The sequence below is a fragment of the Ambystoma mexicanum genome, chromosome 6q, assembly GCF_040938575.1.
Source record: "Ambystoma mexicanum isolate Mex_15411 chromosome 6q, UKY_AmexF1_1, whole genome shotgun sequence".
Classification (NCBI taxonomy): domain Eukaryota; kingdom Metazoa; phylum Chordata; class Amphibia; order Caudata; family Ambystomatidae; genus Ambystoma; species Ambystoma mexicanum.
This window is the reverse complement of record NC_090937.1, coordinates 1,337,595,604-1,337,618,126: the sequence shown is the minus strand read 5'-3', so window position 1 is coordinate 1,337,618,126 and position 22,523 is coordinate 1,337,595,604. Positions and strand designations below refer to the sequence as shown.

The window sequence follows — 22,523 nt, the reverse complement described above, 5'->3', positions numbered from 1 at the left end:
GAGTTTATGCCGACTCCATGCAACTCATTCAAGGGGAGAATGAGAACTACCCAAATATAATGAGATGTCCCCTGGAATCATTTCCCCAGATTAGGAAATAGGGTGGAAGGGAATTGTGGTGGTGATGTCACTAGAGGGCACCCTTTCCCAATAGAAAAATGGTAGTATTTTAGGTGAAATTCAACAATGCTCCACATCATATTGAAAGCGTACTGAGAATTGATGGTGTATAGAAAACATGCCATTCCTACACAGTGATGGAATCGATATATTTAGGGCTTGATATGGGGAGTTACATCAGTATTCCCCTATAGTCAAGGTGGAAGGACACAACATTTACAAATGTGAATTTTCCATTATTAGTGCATTGTAAAATTCCCAGCGCTGAAGTGTAAAACAACTATTAAAAAGGTGCCCCAAGCACCATGACAGATATAGTCAACAAAAGACAATGGTTAGAAGCGTGCCATTGACATGGCATGAGGATCCGTTTGATGAAACATTTTCTGTGCATGCCATAGTTATTTAAAATAAATTCGAAATTGAGAATAAGTTGGGAGTCATTTCTATTCCCAGAAAAATAGTGTGAAAGTAAATCCCAGGTAACACCTTATTCCAAAACTATAGTCCCCCTCTCCAAAATCTAAAACATTCTGAAATTATGTACATTTTGAATTGAAATCATTACTTCCATAACCCAGAAAGCAGCAAACGTTAAGCATAGCGCAAGCTGCAAACAAGTTATGAACCCCACAACGCAAGATCTATACGAGGAAAAGACATTTAACAGTTCTGCAATTCTATAAATGGCTAGTGTTTTTTTCTTTAAATCATTTGTATATTTGATATATGTGGCAATGACATATTGAACAACAAGCAGTAAAAGTTCAAGTAGAATGTCATTATATATAGATGGCTAGAAATGATTATCGAAATGGGTGGGAGTGAGTGAGTACAGGGAATAAAACTGACATGTAAGATTTCGTTTTGTAGCCATTGAGCCACGTTAGCACATGCAAAAGGGGTTATCGTGACCTTCATTTTGGGGTACAAATTTCATGTTGCAAGGTACTAGCCAGGTATAAAAATTCACTGGGCCCCCACAATTCTCCACATGCATACAGCACATTATTTTTCACTCGCCAATAGCTAGTGGTGTTTGCAAATTTACATGATATGCTAATGAAAAAAGTGCCATCATATGCAGGCACGGCACATCGAGCTCCATCAGCAGCCATTTATTTGGCCTATTCATGTTCAGCATTCACACACAACATATATGCTATGTTAGGTAGGTGCTACGCATCACATGCATGCTGCTTCAGTTGGAATAACGTGCACGCAAATCATCCCCAATGCCTGCCACTTCCCCCAATCCATGAAAAGCTGCATGGCTTAATGAAGGTGCCGATCACGACACCATCCCATTTGGAAGCCATGCCGTACCACAATTATCTGAAAAACGACAAGCAATGGTCTTACAGGAACAATCCTCCAGAATTATTTAGGCATTTGAAATTGGATGCGTCAGCTCAATAGGATTAGGACTGCGTACGTTTTGCGTTGTACCGTTTTTTAATGTTAACTGCATGCAGGGGAACAGCAACATATACGTCAATTGTAAGCATTGATGATCCCCTGCATGCATTTTTCAACACTCTGAAAGTACCCTTTCTGATGCATTATACTAGACCACCTGTGCCTATTTGCTGCCTAACCGTGCCCATTTGCTGCAATGTTCTAGCTGAAATGTGCCCATCTGATGCATTATACTAGCCTAACCGTGCCTACTTGCTGCACTGTACTAGCCTAATTGTGCCTACCTGATGCACCTTACCAGCCCAACTATGCTTACCTGCCACATTATACTAGCCTAATCGCACCTACCTGCAACACTGTACTAGCCTAACCATCTAATTGTGACAGACTACCCTATACTAGTTTGAACCACCGGACTATGGTCCTCCTCGTCCTTATCATGGCCCTCTCTCTCCTCTTTCTTACATCGGGCAACCCTCTCCCATTACACCCTGCATCAGCAACACATCGCCCCTACACATCCACTAATCCTCCCTCCAATATAATCCACAACGCCCACTCTCCTCGAGTACCATTAGCCCCATAGAATGGATGAACCGATTTGCAGCACCCCCCGCCCCCTGGACCACATGCCCAGTAGAAGTGAGAAACTCAAGACTCAGCTCTCTATTCCCTCCATGAAGGACACCCCACTGGAGAACCCGCCAGCCTAACTCACCACAGCCTCCCCGTCCAAACCCCCCCCCCACACCTCTCCCCACACCCCATATCCCCAAACCACCCAGCACAGAGAAACACCCCATCAGGGGCGCACTCATCAATACCCGCTCCAGGATTGCTCATGCCCTGGACATCGCAGACTTGATACTTAGCAACGACCTTCACTTCCTGGCAATTACAGAGACTTGGCTGCACCAGGCAGCTGGCCCAGCCCTATCCTTAGCCATCCCTGACGGATAGAGAACACAGCAAAGGAGGCGGCGTAGCCTTCATCGAAAAAACATCCCTCGGCCTCAGAGCCCTTTCCACAGCCAATCCATCCTCCATGGAGCTCCTCTCAGTCAAATTTCCCCTCACAGCAACTCAAACCATCCTCCCTCACCTCATCTATCGACCTCCAGGCCTCATCTCCTCCTTCAAGGAAGGCATCTTGGACCTACTAACTAACAACACTAAACCCAGTTCACAAATAATACTCCTCAGTGACTTTAACCTAGGACTATCAGATCCCAATGACACCAATGCTTCTTCCGTGGAAAATACCATCAACCAACTTGGTTTTAACTACCGTGTCTCCTCCCCAACCCACAACAAAGGCAGAATCCTGGACTGGTTGGCAGACCTCAACTGCTCTACAACTATCCTCCAAAACACCCCCACCGCATGGTCGGACCAACACCTCATTCACTATCCAAGGAAACGCCCCGAACAGCCCCTCGCGTAACAATGCCCCACAAAACCTCACCAGGAACAACCGCAATCTAACGCTTCAAAACCTTTGTCCATTGATCCATAACGTTCTTGACCCTACCAAATTTAAAGACTTAGACACAACCACACTCGTGGACCTTTACGACAATACTCGAGGCAAATGTAAACAGCATCGCCCCCATCAAACTAGCCAAAGCTAAACCCATTGCCCACCTGAACAAATGGTTTACACCCAAGCTCAAAACCATGCGCAATGACAAAACAGCAGAAACTCACTGGAAACAATCCTCTACTCCAAGTAATAAGGACACCAGGGCAGCAACAGTCTATAAAACTGCCATTCTTAATGCAAAAAAGGAAACCTACGACAACCGTATCCTCAACGCCAAATCCAAAACTGAAGAACTTTTTAGCATCCTCTGGGAGCTTGAATCACCTGCACCTCCCTCAGAAAAGGTGCTAAAATCCAGAAAGCTCTTGCATACAAAAGAACTATGCTCCAATCAAAAATCGAGCAACCTGATAAAGAACCCCTCTCCTCCCATCCAACCACACAATATTCCTAACTGCCCACTGTTCTCCTTCTCGCCTGTCACGACTCTAGAAGTTGAAAACATTATTAAAACGCTCAAACCCTCAAAATGTCAAGGAGACCTTTGCCCAGCCACGGTCATCCAGGAAGGCGCTAAAAAATTAGCCCCGTTCATATCAGCGTTAGTCAACTCCTCGTTTGACACCAACACAGTGCCCAACAACCTCAAGGAAGCTTTGGTCATGCCCCTCCTAAAAAATGTTTTAAAAGGTCGACCCCAACATCCCCACAAACTACAGGCTCATTACCACAGTTCCCTACATACTCAAAATCCTTGACAGAGTAGCCTACCTCCAGATCCAGAAACACCTGGAGGATCACAACCTACTAGGCCTCAGCTCAGACAGTCTGTCTTCAGGCCCAGACACGGAACAGAAACAGCCCTCCTGGATCTCAAAATCCAATGGATGAGGCTAAGGACAACGATAAGCTTGCCATGCTTCTGCTGTTAGACCTGTTAGCAGCGTTTGACCATCAAATCCTCACAGACAACCTCTCTACAGCAATGCTCCTACCTGGATACAATCTTTCTTATGCAACCACACCACCAGGGTCTTTGCCCCATCAGCCTCTGCGGAACCGATCCCCATCCACTGCGGCGTACCACAAGGCTTGTGCGTCTCTCCAACACTCTACAACATCTTCACTAAGCTCCTCTTCGACCGCCTTGACAACATGGGTATCACAAATACCAACTACGCTGATGACACCAAGGTTCTCATTGCACCTATGGGGAGCTATGAAGAAGACTGAAAGAATCAACAAGATCTACCTTGAAATCCAGGCGTGAATGGCAGAACACTGCCTTTGCCTTAACAACGATAAAACTGAGCTCCTGATCGTCTGATCCAAAATAGCATGAAGAAACTAGATCCCTGCTTTGCATTGATCAACATCGATGTTAACACATCAATGTTAACACAATCAAAGTAGCCAAAGAAAGTAGCCAAAGAGATTAAAACTTTGGGAGTCTACCTAGACTCCACTCTGTCCCTCAAGAAGCAGGTGAATGCAACTGCCTCCTCTACGGCTTACACTAACAAACTTATCAACGCATGCAAACAATTCCTGTCGCCCAGCAGCTGCATCACACTAGCTAAAGCTCTAGTGTTATCTAAGATCGACTACTGCAACACCCTCTACCTGGGCACCTCCGAAGGGAACCTCAACAAACTACAGGTCCTTCAAAACAACGCTCTTTGAGCCGTACTAAGCATACCTAGATCCACGCACATATCCACCTTCAGACAGAATGCCCATTGGCTTCCCATTAGGGACAGAATTGCCCTACGTACCCTGGTCATCACACACACGTGCCTCTCAAACACTGTCCCCAAATACCTAGCTGTTAAATTCAACATCCACCAATCCGTCAGACCTACCAGAACCATCTACTCGCACTGCCTTACCGTGCCCAGGTTCCATCTGAAAAGAGCCGGAGGAGCTAGCTTCCCAGTGCTAGCCACCAAACATTGGAACGCCCTCCCACTCAGCCTAAGGACGGAATCTGCCTTCTGGACCCTCAGAGCAAAAGTCAAAAACTGGCGCCTAGGGACGCTCCCGTCCTGCACAGTATCCAACACTGACAGGACCAAGCGCAAGATGCAATTCGCATACTTAACACCAGCTGTAACCCTTGGTCTCTCAGCACTTATTCCTACATGTTATTGTATGCACCCCATGTTGCTTCACCTCTAATTCCCAGCATGTAATTCTACTGTATCCTGTAGTATTCCCCACCTGGAACATATGTAATATAATCTGCAACCTATGTAACATCACATGTGTGCTGTCATGCAATTCTTGTCTGTACAATCTGTAACCTCTGTATAAATTCAAGCGCCCAGTTACCCCAGGGTCCGGTGCAAATAAAGAAATTAAAGTGTAAAGGCAAAAAAAAATAAAAAAAAAAAAAAGTTTCACTCTTACTTCGCTCAAAGCAGAGATAAAATTAAACACTGCCTGCAAATACGTTTTGCAGGCAGTGTTGTACAATGGCATCCACTTGCCGATTGGCAACTGCTAATGTGAGGTGTATTACTCACTTTAAAATGGCCCTCTTAATATTGCAGCGAATGCCTGTATCGGTATCCATGGTCTGGGTGTCAAAAGGGTGTAAAGATGGCACCACACGCCAGGGAAACCAGCTATTGCATAGAATGCCATGACAATTCTACGAGGATCATGCGATTTGCAGAGGTGCCCCATTGAGGAACTAGTGTGGAGCCTGTGACTGCAAGGCCTACAAATTCACTGCTGTAGTGCCACTGGTCCCCGAAAGTAATCAGTGGCGATGAGATACAAGACAGATAACTGCTTCACTAGCAGTGGTATAGCATATACTAGAACAGTCGGAACCGATCCCACTTTGACAGCATGTTCGATATTGAAGGCGAGCGGTCCCTCAAAATGGCCTGACAGATCAAAGATGGACTCTTTGCCTGTAAATTCTTCCTCCTCCGACTGAAACTGCACAGTTGCAGAATGCCTACTGGATCATCCATTTTGGCTACGTTTATTTATTGTTAATTTCAGTAAAACAAAGCATACCATAAAAACAAACATTTTTTTTTAAAATATTGCAAGAATTAAAATAAACATCAAACGTGACCCCTATAATAAAACTCTTAAAAACAGAAACCACAATAATAAAAATTCACAATACCTTGATCAAAATGTTCTCAAAGACCGAGCATGTTTTACAAAAAAAAAAAAAAAGAAAAAAAAAAAAATTTGAAAACAGTACAGCTCACCCCACCTGTACAGGTTCAGCCCGTACCATGCTGCTAGCTCATGACATCGAAGGCATAGACCCTTCAAGAACTGGTTTCAATATATGTGTTCCCTTAACCTTAAAAAGGGGAGCATACATTATACATTTTTTTTTAACCAAGTGACGCGCCCCACAGAGCACACATGAATGATCCACATTCCCCTTAGAGCAAGCCGCCACCACATCTCTTAAATGGATACAGTTGAAACGTGCCCTAGAAACAAGAATGCGCCGAGAGACGACTGCTGAGCCCAACTCAGATACTTATGCAACCAGGGGATGTGATGATGGGCTGCTCTCAAACTCCAGGGACTCCCTCTTATCCCAAATAAACTGGAGTACATTTGTCTTTGCAGGTTGTACGGACCCAATAGATCGTAAAGCAGTAGTAGAAAAATGGGGACCTACATCCACTAACAAAGCTTTTACATACCTAAGCCAAGAGATCTTCAAATGGGGTTCTCTAAGCACAAGATAACTAATTCATTCCTGGGTCAAAATAGCTGTTATTATTCCACCAGATTCTAAACCAGTGTCAGGCAGGTAAAGATGCAACCAGATCGCCAACAAACCAGCAACTCAGTTCTTGGTGGACTGCAAAATTGGGAGCAGACATAGATAGCCCCAAAATGGTCTTCAAAAAGGTGTTCTCAATCAGCTGAAAAGGTTCAATGTTGCCAAATCCCACAGCTCCATACCATATCTTGCCACTGTAGAGGTTTTGCATTGAAAAACATGATCAGCTTTGTTTTAAACGACCCTACCGCTTTGGCTGCCCCCCAGACCCACATCCGCCTGTTTGAATCTTAGGGTCTGCTTCTCGACATATGCCTCAGCCCCAAAGTTGGATGAAAGTCTAATCCCAAGGTAATCAAAATAATCAACTCTAGTGATTAACTCCCCCTTACAGAAGATACCTGAAAAACTTAACGCTCCCGCCCCCCCCCTCCTAAAGCACACCATGACAGCCGACTTCTGGGCACGGACCTTAAGCCCCAAGGTATCCATAAATCGGGAAAACTTGTTAACCAGGCACTAGGGTCCAGGGGGTGCGAGCTAAGACTATTGTCTGCATAAGCAAGTAAGGGCAAACACCCATTACCCAGCCTATGAAAATCAGAGTTGGATTTAAGCAAATTGGTCATATATGCCATTTAAATAAAGACAAAAAAAAAAAAAGCAGAGGGGTCAAGACACAGCCTTGGCACACCCCACATTCAACCTGAAAAAATGAGGTACTGTGTTTCACACCTTCACTGATCACACAAGCCACCCTTGAGAGATGTAATCTCTCCAGGAGATCCAAGTCACGGGACAATTCAAGGATCTGAGCACGCTCCACAACCTGGCACGATTAGCACTCGTAAAACCCAGTGCTTATATCCATGAAAACCAGAAAGATAGATATCCTTGATTAACAGTGATGCACCACCAACAGGTAGAGATTCAAGACCTGCTCTGCGGTTCCCAGACCATGTCTAAAACCCAACTGAATAGGGGAGAAGAGGTTTGAACGCTCCACACAGTACTCCAATCTTCCAAGAAGAGCCCTCCCAAGGTCTTAAATACCGGGAGAGATTTGTCTGTATGACGCTGGTAGTGCACTTGCCCCTTCTTATAAATTGGATGAATCAAAGAGCGAGACCAAGCGGCAGGGTGGGCACCTCCACAGCATACAACATTGAATCCGAGAGCCAGAAGAGAGGCCCTCAGATCGGGTTCTGATAATAACAAATTAGCAGGGACGTTATCCAAACCTGGGGCGAAATTCCTATCTTGGTTCTTGATAGCCACCACTATTTTCTCAAGGGTGAAAATAATATTGTCTTCCATTATACTTAATAACTGCTTAAAATCCGAAACAGAGGGCCAATCAATAGTCCCATGCCGCTGACCATTACTACATAGAGAAGAATAATTAGCTCCACAATCCTTTTCAGATTACATCACAGAAGAACCACCAAGCTTAAATTTATAAAAAGGGCCCATTATTAACAAAGGTTGACATCATTACTGACAGTAGAGTTAACCCATTCCTCCCAAGACCCAATTTCAATGTCATGCTTTCTATGAGATATGGCTTTCTTATGAATAGTTTGGGGCGTGATAATATCAGGCCTGGTAGATGAGGGATTCTTCAAAGTTCTCAGCAGGCGAGCCTTCAATTTTACACACTCTGAGTTAAACCATCTATTGAGGACTGGTCTTCCTTCTACCTGGGTGGGCAGAAAGAAAAAGAGGAAAAGGTAAATAAAGCCGAGATATTAGTCAGGAGTAGCGAGAGGTCCGACCAAACGTCACCCTGATTTAAATTGCCAGAGACAAGACGTTCAAAAACCTGCCAATTATTTAGGACAATATCCATCTGCAGGCTTGCACGGTCCACTGAGCCATTTTAGGCGAGGCTTCAAGAAACCAGGGGGACACATTAGACAAACCTGGTGAGACGGGCCTATCCTGGAGCTTCAGCTCCACTGGAATAAGGAAATGATAGCTACATATATCATCCAGGACCCCTAAACCCGAAGACGCCTTCCCAGAATTTTACTGGGACACAATAAATAATCAATTGTAGCACGGCCCAGCATTGAAAAAAAATGTAAAGTTCCCTGGAAAAATCATTGGGGAAGCGACCATTTACCAACCACATCCACCTAGAAAAGGGGAGCTTCCATAGGATGGGCCCCTCCCTGCACATTTTACATCCCTCATAATAGTGGACAAGATACCAGCCGGAACATCTTCAAGGGGGGGTCAAACAAAGTCATGCCGATCCCACTGCCCAACTTGACATTAAAGGGACTCCCCCGCCCCAAGATAATAAATAATTAATTTGCAGCTACACAGCTGACCAAGCCCTCCATCACGGTGGTTAAAATAGAAATGCTGTTCTTACCAAATTGTGCATGGGGGGGCCAATATAAAAATTGTCCACCAAAATGTCACACCCACTCACCCTGCGAATTCTGACGCCTGAATAAAAGGGCAGGAAAACACCAGGTCAAAGAAAGGATTCGGTCACAAAGGGATTTGACCAAAATACACAACCCTCCAATCACGACAACGCCCCCTCGGACTTCTCTGCGCCAGTACAGAATAAGCCATAAAGCCTCCCACAGCCACATCGTCCAAAGCCCAGGACTCCTGTATTGATATCGGACCCTTCAAAAAGTGACATTCCGGGTAATCCAATCTAGATTTGGTAACCGCCACATTCTAGGACATGCACACCAACACTCCCCAGACTTCGAGCGAGAGGGGGGGGGGGGGGGTTTGCACACAAACTAAGTCAGAATTTTTTTTTTTTTTTTTTAAATGGGAAGACCACCGACCACTCACTAGTGCAAAGCTGGGCCTCCCCTTCCATTATCACCCCATCAACCCTAAACCTGCTTCGTGGGAGGGGCCCGGGCGACAAAGGCGTGCACCTTATTCTGGGCCTACTGAGAGACTTGGAAGGGAGCCGAAGAAATCTTCCTCAGTCTCCATTCAAATGCCGATCTTGTTAAGCCGATAATGGGATCAATGAAAGTTTCAGAATTGCTACCAGGCCCAGTGATACGGGAGCCCATACCATAATACTTGAAAGCAAACCTTCCTTCCCTCGCCCCACCTCGTGCCAATAATACCAAGAGTCATGGATATGACAGAACTCAGCCTTCGTATCTTCAAAACTTCAATCCACTTAGAAGTCAGAACCTCAAAACAATTTCAAATACACTCGTGGAGGTTTAACTACGTATACCTGTAATATTATTCTGGCCTTTACTAAATCCCGATTGGAACAAGTAATGACAGTAACTGTTATGAGTTAATGTCTTGCTCACTGTGCTGGCCCACAAATGGATACACTGCTGTATTTTTTTTTCTTTAGCTAATCACATGCTCAGTTGAGACTACGCTCTCTTTAGTGTACTTTCCCACTCAGGTGGGTTGCTTTTCTATGGATTTATTAACATGGTCCATGGCCACTTACGTACGCAATTATTATTTTGAGAAATATGTGGCGTGTGTGCGCATCTGCCAAGTGAACGCGTTTGTGAATTAGGCACACTATTTCGATGCATCCTTTACTTGTGCATTAAATTGGGTTTCATTATCGGGCCGAGTAGGTCTTGTGTAGTACAGTAATCGGGATATTGCTTTCTAAACCAAGGACATGGCACACCAATGCATCATTGGTTGCAGATGCCGCAGCGCAGGTTGGTCACAATTCTGGGTTAACAGAGATGTCTGCCGAATTACCGGATCTCAACAGGCTTGTGCATAACGTACTAATAAACCAGTATTGCCTTCTTAAAGTGAGGGCGAGTATTTGCTCCTCAAATTCCACTCGTTTGTAAAATCGCAAATTGGTAAATTAAATTTCAAACAAACCCATTGTTGAGGTATCAACTCAGTTTGCAAAACCAACTCCCCCAAACTACATAAATGTCAGTTCAGTTTTAGCTATTAGCACCACCTATATGCCAAAACTATTGCCATTTCTCCCCATCTGTACTCCAATGCAATTAACGAGGGACGCAAAGCTTGTAGGGGCTTGGTTATGTGCCCACCCATTGACTGCCCATGGCCATTCTAACCCGGATTATGCCCCTACCCACTCAAAACACCTCCTTGCGGGAATTCTGAGCTCGCTTTAATCAGGCCTTACCGAACTTTTCACTCAAAGTGCCTGACAGTGTTTTTTTCAAATCAGTTAATGATCTGGAGTTGTAAAACGCACTAATGGTGTAATAAAAACGTCTCGACCAGGTCTGGCTTCGGACACCGTTTATAAGCACTATTCGTGTACTTCACTGACGTCCTGTTAAATCCAAACATTTTGGCTCGTGTACGAGTATTGGGCATTTGCCACGTGCTGCTATTAGATGCCAATGAACTCGCACCATTTTGCACCTGCAAATATCAGAACACAACGGCAGTGCCTGGCAAGTCCCTTTCCCATGCCTACACAAAAGCCCAAACTGTTGACATTGCCAATGATGTCAACTAGAAGCAGGTCGAAAGAAAATACATAGCACTGTTCACATTTGTTTGGATCTGCTCAGTGATCGTCTCGGGAGGATAGCCCAGGGGCAACGTGCTCGCCGCGCTAGAAACCTCTGGGTATTATCATATCATCATGGAACGTGGCATACATCAAAAGTGTTATTCCTTGTTGCACTAACAGACGAGTTACCTGCGATAGCAACTATTCAAATTGTGATCTTGACAACGTTCTAAACTAGCAGGTTTTCGTTTAAAAAAAAGTATTAAGGGAGAATTGGCACTTTGGGAAGACAAGCTCGGTCTTGCTCACGTACACAGGTATGGGCATGCTCGGTGAACATGCATTCCATGTGGGCGCAAGTTAAACTGCAGGCCTGCAAATACCAGCAAGTCCTCGTGTAGAATATTAGCAAGGTACTGATTAAAAGTCGGCATGAGATGCTTTTTTAATCCTTTTACAACGCAAGCTTGAGCTAAACAAAATTATGCACACACTTCAAACCAGAAAAAGCAATACTTTTTTCTGTGTAAGGCCTATAAATAAAAACGGTTGTAGTCACCAATTGTTTTAACAGTATTTCAACGCATGGTACACATACAAAGACATACGCTTTGGGTAATAAAAAAGGTCTTAACTAGGTGTGCCATCAGCCACTTGTTTTTAAGCAAAGAGCCTATTTACAGCCGCACCAGAGCCATTACCTTTCAAAAGGCTGCTTAGAAATAACAATGGCAGCACTGTAAAAGCCCATAATTTAATTTTATGGCAGGAAAGAGGGCTTTAAGATCAATGGAGGACCTGTATTGTGCGGGTCATGGGCGTGTAGCCGTGTGGATTAACATGGCCATGGCAGAGGTGTGTTGCGGGGTGGGGTCAGAGGGGACGGTTGAGTTGGTAAAAAACCAAAATACCACCCACAGGCTGTAGGATCACCCCTCACATCCCATATGCCAAGTTCCGAGTAAACCAATAGTATAGGGCCATAAATGGCAAAACGAACTTGACGCCATTGGTCCGAAACACTAATATACAGCACTCCTAGGTATTGTAAGATACAAAAAGAAACCCCCCCCCCCTTAAATTAGCAAAGGATTTAGGAACATCATTACGAGGTTGCAGTGTGGGGAAAAATTGGCAGGAATGATGCAGTAATTCCATTACCACTGCATTCCTGCACTGCCGAATTACAACATTGGCACTGTGGTGGAAGATTTACCTCTGTATTCAAAAGTGGGGATATCAAGTAAAAAAGAGAGAAGAGAGGTAGGAGCAAACCTGATCAAATATAATCACAATTACAAAACAAGCTCCCGGTCTCTTAAGGTTTGGTATGTGCATTTGCTAGACTGTGGGGCATGAGTCACACATCGTATTTGGCCAACATAAATACAGTATGAAGTGCTTGGAGAAATCAACCAGACTTCATAAAAAAGATCAAAAAATAAATAACATCTTTAATATACAAAAGTTAAAAACAACATTAAAATCTCAAAAGTGACAAGTGCTTAGAAAAGTGTCCTGTACCAGTCACCTACCTACTGGCTCAATAAATATAGTACATAAACCTTTGTACAATTACAATAGTGAAAATATACATATGCAGAGTTTCTTTACTTGATTTTCAAAACCACACAAGAAAGAAGCAAACACAGAGTACTAAATTCAATTACGACACTGTTTGACGCATTAGCAATTCAATGCTTAAATTGCACCCAACATAGGTTTCTTTCCCATTGTGTACACTTGATTTTAGTGTTTTGAATAACCCTAGAGGTTTCGTTCCCATGAAATTAGAAAATTACAGGAACTTCTTCAGGGACATAGAATGTCAATGGAGTAGACCACACAGGAAGATTTACCTCCAGCTGATCCACCATCCTCCCATTGGTAGTTCAGCCAAAAACCACATGGAGTGCTAAGGTCTCCAACAAACGGGAGTTATACTGTCATCTGTAACCCAGTGGTAAACCCACAGGACCAAGTGGTGGTAATCAATGTTGGCAGTTCTGGGGATATACGGCCAAATTCAGGAGGGCCATAGTCCCTGCACTAAAAAGAAAAATACTATGGGAAGTATGGAAACTTACGTTATACTATCGACGCATAAAATATAGGAAGCATGCTACTGAAAAAATTCCAACAGTCTTATGGTGGCAGTTGAACAAACTCAAACCCAGTGATATGGATTATGGAATACTCGTATGGTCTGAGGAGTTTCCAGTAAAAGCACAGGCATCAGTTACAAGGCGACACCAGCGTAGTTCTTGAAGAATTCAATGCTAAGCCCCCACGCTTTCCTTTCTAGATTTGGCAAGGGCACGAAAAAAAAAAAAAAAAAAAAAAAGCCTACGGGCAGATCACTAAATAAAACGACCAAATGCACTCAATTAAGAGTAGCAATGGTTGCCAATACAGCTACAGGTAAATAAGACTTTTCTGGAATTAACATCAGTCACTAGAAAATACTGAAATGACAAGATCAGGTACATCCCTACTGGCACTGTCAAATAGCACTATCAAGCAGACTGAAAGGTGACCAACTATACTAGCTTAAAAGCATTTTGTGGACCGAACATGTAAACGGGACAAAATAATAATAATACAGCCCTCAAATAAAGTGGGTTTGTACAACAATTTAAAGATTATTGCAGATCAACGAGTCTTCAAACCTCACAGCAGGTGTCTATAGAAGAAACAATGCAAAACGTCTACGGCTTTCATGGTCTCTACAGCTTCCACCAATGCACCAAGATCACCACAGAATAATCCAAGAAGAACACACATTTCCTGGATACAACTATCTCGGTTGGAACGAAAGGCCATCTAGAAACAACTGTAAACAATAAACCCCAATACATGCACAGGGCAAGATTCCACACAAAACAGTTTGTCATCTACAGCCAAGCCATGCAATACCAATGCATATGCACCAACTGGAAGGCAAGGACAAGCAACTTCCCGCAATCTTCACATACACGACTCCCATAGCCAGACAAATTACTAGGGAATTCGACAGAGTTTTGTAAATACCGAGAGACACACAATCAGCTATAATACAGAGCTACAGAACACATTCATTTGGTTGTCAACCAGCAATAACACGGCTAAATGGGATTGTTAAGAATATACAACCAATATTCAGGAGAGATGATGAGCTGTAAGACATTTACAAAGAAGCTCCCCAATTGCATACAAACAAGAAACCTAGCCCAGTCTCTGATCAAGAACAGAGACAACTAGGAAGGTAACCCTGCAACATCAGGAGATGCAAAACTTGCCAACACATCCACACAGGATCTGCAATAACAACCCCACAGAAACAAACAATACAGATACAAGTTACATAGAACCTCCAGTTATATGTGAAAATATACCCTGGGAAATAGTCACCACTTACGCAATTCCCCACTGCCCCTCTTCTCCCCCCCCCCCCACACACCCCTAAAGGCCTTCTCCCAGGTGTTATAGGATGGGAACAATTTTATATTCCAACATCAGTCCTAGAATATTTGGAGAAAGTGCTTAATTTTCAGGGGAGTGCAAATGTGGGCAAATGTCTCTGCCTGTCGACCTTTTTCCCCCCAGGTGGCCATCAAAAGTATACCCAACTGGATTTTTTCCATTGTTGTGTACCTCACTCAATGAAACAAATAAATTCAAGGGAGTTATGTAGGCGAGACCTGCAAGAAGCTGCATGAAAGGAGGAACAGAGAGCCACCATCTCGGAATACAAAAGAGAAACACCAGTGAGTTAACACTTCGCACAGGACAGGTACTCATTGCAGGGGGCATTGCTGATGGTTTTCAAAAGTGGCCCCTCAAATACCACACAGGTCAAGCCAGCTCAAGTACCTGAAGAGGCTTAACCTAAAACAGAGGTCCGACCATATATATGGGTTTTCTATAACACTATGGCCAACTTTTAGTTCAGGTCCAGCAATGCCATCACATCAACGAAGTCAGAAGACACCCTTCCAGTACTATTTCTCACCATCAGTTGTTGGGCACTACTTCTCAGAATTCCTAATGAGTAACACCAATAAGGGAAATCTTGGGTATCTAAGATAAAATAGGTGGCACTCGTTAACAAACATCGGGCACACCGAGATAACAGTAGATATAGTACCATTAAAAATAAATGGGTAATCTATTATGCATTTGCCACACTGTATGCAAGCAAGGAAGCCATTCTGAAGCTTGAGGCACGAGGCAGGTTTTAAAATTGAGGGGAGATGGGAGCCGTTTAGCTCCTGCTTCTAGCCTAGGAGTGCCTGTTTGGCTTAAAACCAACAGCTACCAGAAGCTACTTTTAGCTTCCCAGGCCAATTGACGTCTTACAAGCATGCATATGTGACATTGACTTTTAATGTTTGAAAGTGCTTACAAAGAAGAATTAGGGCACATCTAGTACACATTTGAACATACTGAATCATACAAAAAGTTAGTGTGCATCTCATGTGAAAGTTAGATTTGCGGTGCACTGGGTACTCACTTCTGGTTCCCCAGTGGTAGCTCCGGCCTACTCAGTGATGCCCGAGATCCAGGAGCTAGTTTTAGCTCCTGCTCTTTGAAGCTTATTTCTAGCCCTGCTGATGTAACATTGGAGACTGCACTAGTTAAATATGGAGAGCATTTTTTTGTAGTGTCGCATTGTATACCAGCCAGGAATCAAACCACTGCATTGAAATTGCAACAATGTTCTGACACTACATAGAAGCTTCAGAACACATATTTAGACTACGGAAAACCTAGTACTAACCCGGTTGCTTAATTATGGGTTTTCAAGGTTCAGAACTGCAATTCGATGAGCAGGAGCCAAAACCAGCTCCTGGGTGTTAGGGCCTGCCTACTGCAGGGGAACAAGGAGCTACCAGAGATGCTCCTTTCACTTTTAGTATGTCCCATTGTTGATTAGAGGTGTTCTAATTCTGCTTTAGTTATTCCACTAACAATTTCCTCCTCTGCATACACCTCTCAAACTCCAAACCAAACAACCACAAACCTACAGCACAACAAACCGCACAAACTTCACTACACTGCAACAACAAAAACATACAACACACAGACTCGCACAACAGTACACGAAGCTACCGGCCGCAAACACCCCAAGCCCAGCCAACGGACCCACCGGGCTGAGGCCGCCAACAGCACATCACTGCCCTCTTGCACTTTTTCCACCCTCCTCCCACTAACTCACCCTTCCTCCCTCTTTCAGAGCCGCCAGAGCGCCAGGGGACCACTCCGGTGGCGATAGTGCGTGGTACAAATGTCCTTTTAACATTTACATTTATTAACATTCTCAAATCCTTAAAGTTAATGTCACATGTACATCATTGGAAAGCACAAGTTGGCTCTAGGAGCCAAAAGTAGCTCCCGGTAGCTGTTGGTTTTAAGCTTACCAGACTCTAAAGCGCCAGAAGCAGGAGCTAAATAGTTCCCATCAATTTCGAAACCTGGTTTTTAAATCTTGCATTTCGAAATGCCTTTTAAATAACATGAACCATTTTTACAAAAATACGGGGACCCATTTCAACACTGCCTGGCTCAAACTGAACAGTTGCATGTGAAAAGATTGGGTTTTCTTTTTTCATTGAAATGCAACTTCAGATAGTAGTGTGTGTGTGTGTGGTTACCAAACCATTATGTCAGGGAACAAATGTTGCACTTGCCACTAGACTTTGGCTAGTGACGTTTGACTCTTGGCAAGTAAGAACCAGGGTGCTCTTTCTTTGTATGTATAGCACAGAGGTGGCAAGTGACTTTTTATGGCTGACTAGTAGCTTTAAACTGGAAGTTTCATACCCTGGCTATGTGGCCCCCGCTCCTAGAGTGTTGTGGTCTTTTAAATAAGACAGCAATTTCCAGACTCACATTCCAGGCATACTTCTATTTTAGCCAAAGGAGTTTGAAAGCTTTTTTTTATTTTTATTATTCATTTTGAGAAACCTTGTTGTTGCTTTCTCATTTCACACTGCACCACCTGACGAAGAAGTCTGTGGGACTTTGAAATATAATGCTTTGTTCCAACTCGGCATAAAAAAATGTATCAAAACCTGCATCTTATATTATCATATATTTGAATAGCGCCTCTTGCTATACTTTATGACATCAAAGCACTTTTGCCTGTGAGAGAGGAAATGGAGCAGTAGGTTAGAACCTTAAGTAGGAGTAGGGGGGGGAATCAAAGATAGCTGATATGAGGGATAGATAAGATGCTGGGTAAGGCACGAGTAGGAAAAGGTGGAGGAGCGATATGTACAATTGGTCTAAATTTATTGTGGGAATCAACTACATTCTATGGGGCTCATAGCAAATGAGATCTAGTTGGAGAAGAGGTGAAGGCTGCGCCACAGGGTATGGCTCGAATGTACTTACTGTGTGGCGAGCCTGGGCATGTTGAAGCCTTGCCCAGGAAGAAACAGACGACAAAGAACTTATACGTACTTTCCTAGCCTCCCCCGCCTCCACTCCCAACATTTGCGATGGGTTGCATGTTAGAAATACGAATTTGCCAAGTTGTCAAAATCTCCCTGAAAAGTGAGCCAAGGAATGGTTTCATTATTTATGTCATGGTTACTAAAACCCTAGGCGTGTTGTGCACACACAAAGTGCTTAAAGGACACAAATTCTATGTATGGCTTAAACGTGGTCAGATTTTTTAGCCCTCAACAGTGTCATAGTGAGGCAAGGGGTGTATAAACCATGTCCCAAGAAAAAGCAGAGTGCAAAGCCCCTCTACTTGCTCCCTAACCCTCGAACAGCCAGATTCTAAAGATGGGAAAACATGAAGGAAACATGGGAAAGTTTACCCGAGGGTGGGATTTCGACCACAGCTTTGTTTGGGGCAGAAGGCCAAGTCCGGATTTCCTAGAGGTCCAGAGTCCCGATAGGGCCTTTAGGGTAATGTTAATATTTGGGAGTCAGTAATCTTCTTAGGCTAGGGCTCGGTTCTTATGGGAGTTAATTTACAAAGTCCTACTAACGAGGCCATCATGCGAATGTTAAGTCAAAACAGGGGAGTAAGGTCTAGTTAACTATTGCTAGGCATCCCAAACAAAAAATGATGCAAACACACACTCTCTCTCTCTAGATTTACTTCAAGATTCTGGCAGGTGGTGAATAAATCAAATCGCAAAAGGTAAAGACAGGTTTTAGATCAGCAAGTACACAAAATACAGCACAGCGAATGCATTGCCTTCATAAAGACACCCAGCAAATTTGCATTGTGAAATGTCAGATTATGGAGTGACATCACATTGAACAAGTCACATTTTACAAACACTAGGAATATGTTGAAACGGACCAAATATATAACAGAAACGTCACCTCAATGTTTCTGATGATTACACTTTTTCCATTGGTGTAGAGGAAGTTATTGCCCTTGGGGTCCCCGCCTATAACTTTGGACACGCCTCGTTCTATCTGTGGCAGGCACGCAAACACATTTTCTGCAAAGAAGGGAGGAAAACGCATCACTCGAGATGATACTATAATCAGATAATAACCATAAATTGCACTGACGCACTTCATCAAAATCGTGTATAATGTTAGTGGAGAGCCGGCAGTTCTTGAAGGCCGATAAGGAAACAAAACGTTCAGATTTTATACTGTTTAGACATAATTACTTTTAAATATGGTGTGAACTGCAATTAACATGTGTTGTATCTATTGTATGTGTCAGAATTAACTCATTATTTATGTGTTTTATTTGTTGTATAAAGGTTTTTATAAGCCAAGAATACAATAAAACATTTGAAAAAAAGAATCAGATAATATACAGGTCATAAAGCAACAAGCTGCGTCATCTGTCACGACACTAGCACACATAGGATTCGTTTCCGAAAGTGGCCAACTTGTTGCTAAAATCGAAAGTGCAGCACTGAATAATTGACTAGCCAACCGTCTGGCTGATTAGCGAATGGGTATGCGGTTTCCTATACATGTTGAACTTGCCTTTTAATAAACAAATACGCTAAATGGGGCGATCACGTTATACAATACCTAATCATAAATTACAATCATCAGAATTGATGTCAAGACACATGCCTTTCTGCATAAAGAAAGCACTACTGATCATTTCCAAGCACGCGCATTTATTGGGTGCAGCATCTCCTGCATAAACGCTGTACTGTGGGAGGAGGGGGGATGACATCAACATACCCTAAACACCAGGATGGTAATATATACTAAATTGAAGACTAGCCATGAAGTAAATTTAAAAACGCAAAGAGTCGGCAGTTTTATTAGAAAATCACGAACTAGGTCAGATCCAATCCACAACAGTGCACGTCTATGACAGAAACATAAGCAACGAGCGAGTTATCATAGCCGCACAAAGTGGACTGGTGGCCGATTACCGCATTTTCTTTCTAAATGCATGGAATAGCATGTCGCTTCTGCTCACGATTCCAACCAGTGCACCTGGACGACTGCGGGAAGTCATGCTTGTTCTGTAGAGAACTGTCAGCAGGAGATCGTTTCCGCACTGTCTCTGCCAGTTAAAGCAATAGCAAGAACACTACCTAGCTCCCTCCTTAGTATAGCCGCGGGCGAAAAAGTGGCTAATGCCGTATTGTGGCATACTGGCAGCAGGTAGGCTAACACTGCTTCCGTGCAACTGACTGGGACACTTACTGATCTCATAAGGCATCTTCCAGGCGACGGCTCTCGGTTAGATGTATTCGACTGTACCCGGGCGCCTTGGAGTCAGTAACAGAAGCTCCTGTCACTGAGCTGCTTCCCCGGCTGCGGATGCCACAAGCGTCTCTCCAAACCCGGAAGCAAGCAGCAGACACTAGGCTCGCCCTGGGCTGTGACCATATATAGTAAACTCGATGCCTGAGCTCTAGATACACCCTTCCTTCTGAGAGCCTGAGCTGCTGTTGCTGCCTGATGACAGTCCGGGCGGAAGGAACGTCATGCAGGGGAACCAAGAGCCAGCCAGGCAGGAAAAAGAGGAAGGGTGTGAAAACAGGGGACAGGCGAGAAGGCAATGCTGCATGGAAGCGGCCATATTTGAAAGTGTATTTCGACTGGAGAAATGGAATACAATGGTCATATTATCCAAGGTAAAAGTCAAACTAATGTGGAAGAAAATATTTTTGGTGTTTATTATTGATTTATGTACCGTATTTCATAAATTGTAGAAAATAATTAAAGTATCTACTACACTGATACCACTGAGAGAGTTTGTATTCTCTACACATTATATTATTAATAAGGGAATCTTTTGAAAAGAGATGGTACAACGGGATTCTAAACTTTCATTGATTTATTTTTCCATTTGATTGATGTGTTTTAAAATGGCCGTCCAGTATGCTCATTCTCGAGCATGTTCTGCCAGCATCTACAACAGTGGAATTGACAAGGAAAGGTATGACTCAGGTACAGGGTGCGGTCATATGCAGCTATGCCCAGAGTGTAGACAATTTTGAGAGAAAAACAAAACCTACGTTCGGAAAGTCAAAATGAGTCGAAATCAATTTTTCTGCAATTAATAAAAATAGCTGTTTGCAACTGATCTTTTCTACTATTAATGTGATAATCATTTTTATGGTTCATGTTAATTGCTTATACAGCACACACTATAAAATATATTTGTCTATTGCAGCATTCATGCCAAGATTCTGGAGCACCTGGGAGGGAAATTGATTTTCTGATAGGATTTTATTGGTTATAGAAACGTTTTAGGCGGGAGAAAGAAAAAAATAGCAATATCATGTATGCCAACATTCAGAGCCACCTGGGAGGGAGATTTCCACAGGGAAATCGGGAGACCTTCATTTCCACATAGGAATGCATTGGGGCTACAGTAACTTTAGGTGGGAGAATGTGAAAAATACCTATATTTTTCAGCAAAAAATCAGGAGTCTCCCGCCTAAATCGGAAGGGTTGGCATGTATGCAATATTCATTGAATAAATTCGAGAATCTCCTGCCTAAATCTGGAGGAGTGGCATGTGTTGTGTAAGTAGTACACAGTATGCGCATGCGCGGCGTGCACGCCGCGCATGCGTAGTTGCTAATAAAGGCGGCGCCCGGCAGTTGGAGCCGGAGCGCCGGAACGAGCAGACGCCTCCGTGTCTGTTCCTGCGCGGGGTTGCTGCGCGCAGGGCATATACGCCATTGGGGCCCGTGTGACACCAGCGGCCCCCCCGATCATCACACTGGCGACGAGGGTGAGCCACGGCCCACTCCCGTGCCCGGCTGCAACGCTGTGTTAAGCCCGCCGCGTCACGGAATAACGACGCACCGGCGGCCATTTTTTTTTCTTCTCTTCGATCCGCTCCCCGTCACGTGCGGCGACCGTGGTTGCGGCCCAACAGGGTGCTCGTGCGCCACTCGCCGACGGCGCTAGCAGAGAGAAAAAAAAAAAAAGGAATAAATAAATAAATAATTTTTGGAACACCCACAGTCTTGCTGGTGCAAGGCTGTGGCACACAAGAAGAAAGAAGAGGATTTCGCTCCCACCACTACCACAAGGCCACATCTACCACCTGTGAGTACCTAGCAAAAGAAAATGGGCGACGGCGCAGACGATGAGGGTGCCGCAGCCCCGATTCCCCGCAGAGCCCGCAGCTCCCTAGCCCCCATGCCAGAGTTTGATGCCACTGGACCCCCTTCCAAGCTAGGACCAAGGTGGCTGCTGTGGGTTAAAAGACTGGACATGTTCTTCAGGGCAGCAGGGGTTAACGACGATGATGAAAAGGTTGCGACCATGATCTATTCAGCAGGCGCAGAAGTCCACAAGATCTATGACTCCCTGACCATCCCCGTGGTCACCTATGACGCCGTCAAGCAGGCACTTAAAGACCATTTCTTACCCATGGCCAATGTGGATTTCGACAGGTTCGTCATGGGCGCTGAGAAACAGTTAGACGATGAACCCCTGGACAAATTCTGCGCCCGCCTGAGACACCTGGCGACCTCGTGCAGATGGGCCGACGAAGAGGAGATGGTCCGCAACCAATTACTGCAGGGGTGCAGCTCCAGTAAACTTCGGAGGCAAGTGTTGAGGGAGCCTGGCCTAACCCTCCAGCAGATCCTGGACCTGGGCAGAGCACACGAACTAGCAGAGGCCAGAGGCGCGAAAATGGACGCTGCCTCGCGACCAGGGCACAACGAAGACGCATTTGCAGTAGGACGGTCGGCTGCGAACAGGCCAAGGTGGGCGCCGAGAAAGCCCGACACCGCGTC

At 44.2% G+C, this 22,523-nt stretch overlaps 1 protein-coding gene across 1 annotated transcript in view; it reads right to left on the bottom strand.

Moving 5' to 3' along the window:
- Positions 1–20,248, bottom strand: part of WDR1 (WD repeat domain 1) — a 590,429-nt gene extending 570,181 nt beyond the window's left edge. Inside the window, exons 1-2 of the mRNA XM_069631954.1 lie at positions 19,963–20,248; positions 18,655–18,776 (exon numbers count right to left, since the gene is read on the bottom strand). Of these exons, the coding sequence (XP_069488055.1) occupies positions 18,655–18,776; positions 19,963–19,978 (138 nt within the window). The 5' untranslated portion in view covers positions 19,979–20,248. The remainder of the gene's footprint in view (positions 1–18,654; positions 18,777–19,962) is intronic.
- Positions 20,249–22,523: the final 2,275 nt, after the last annotated feature.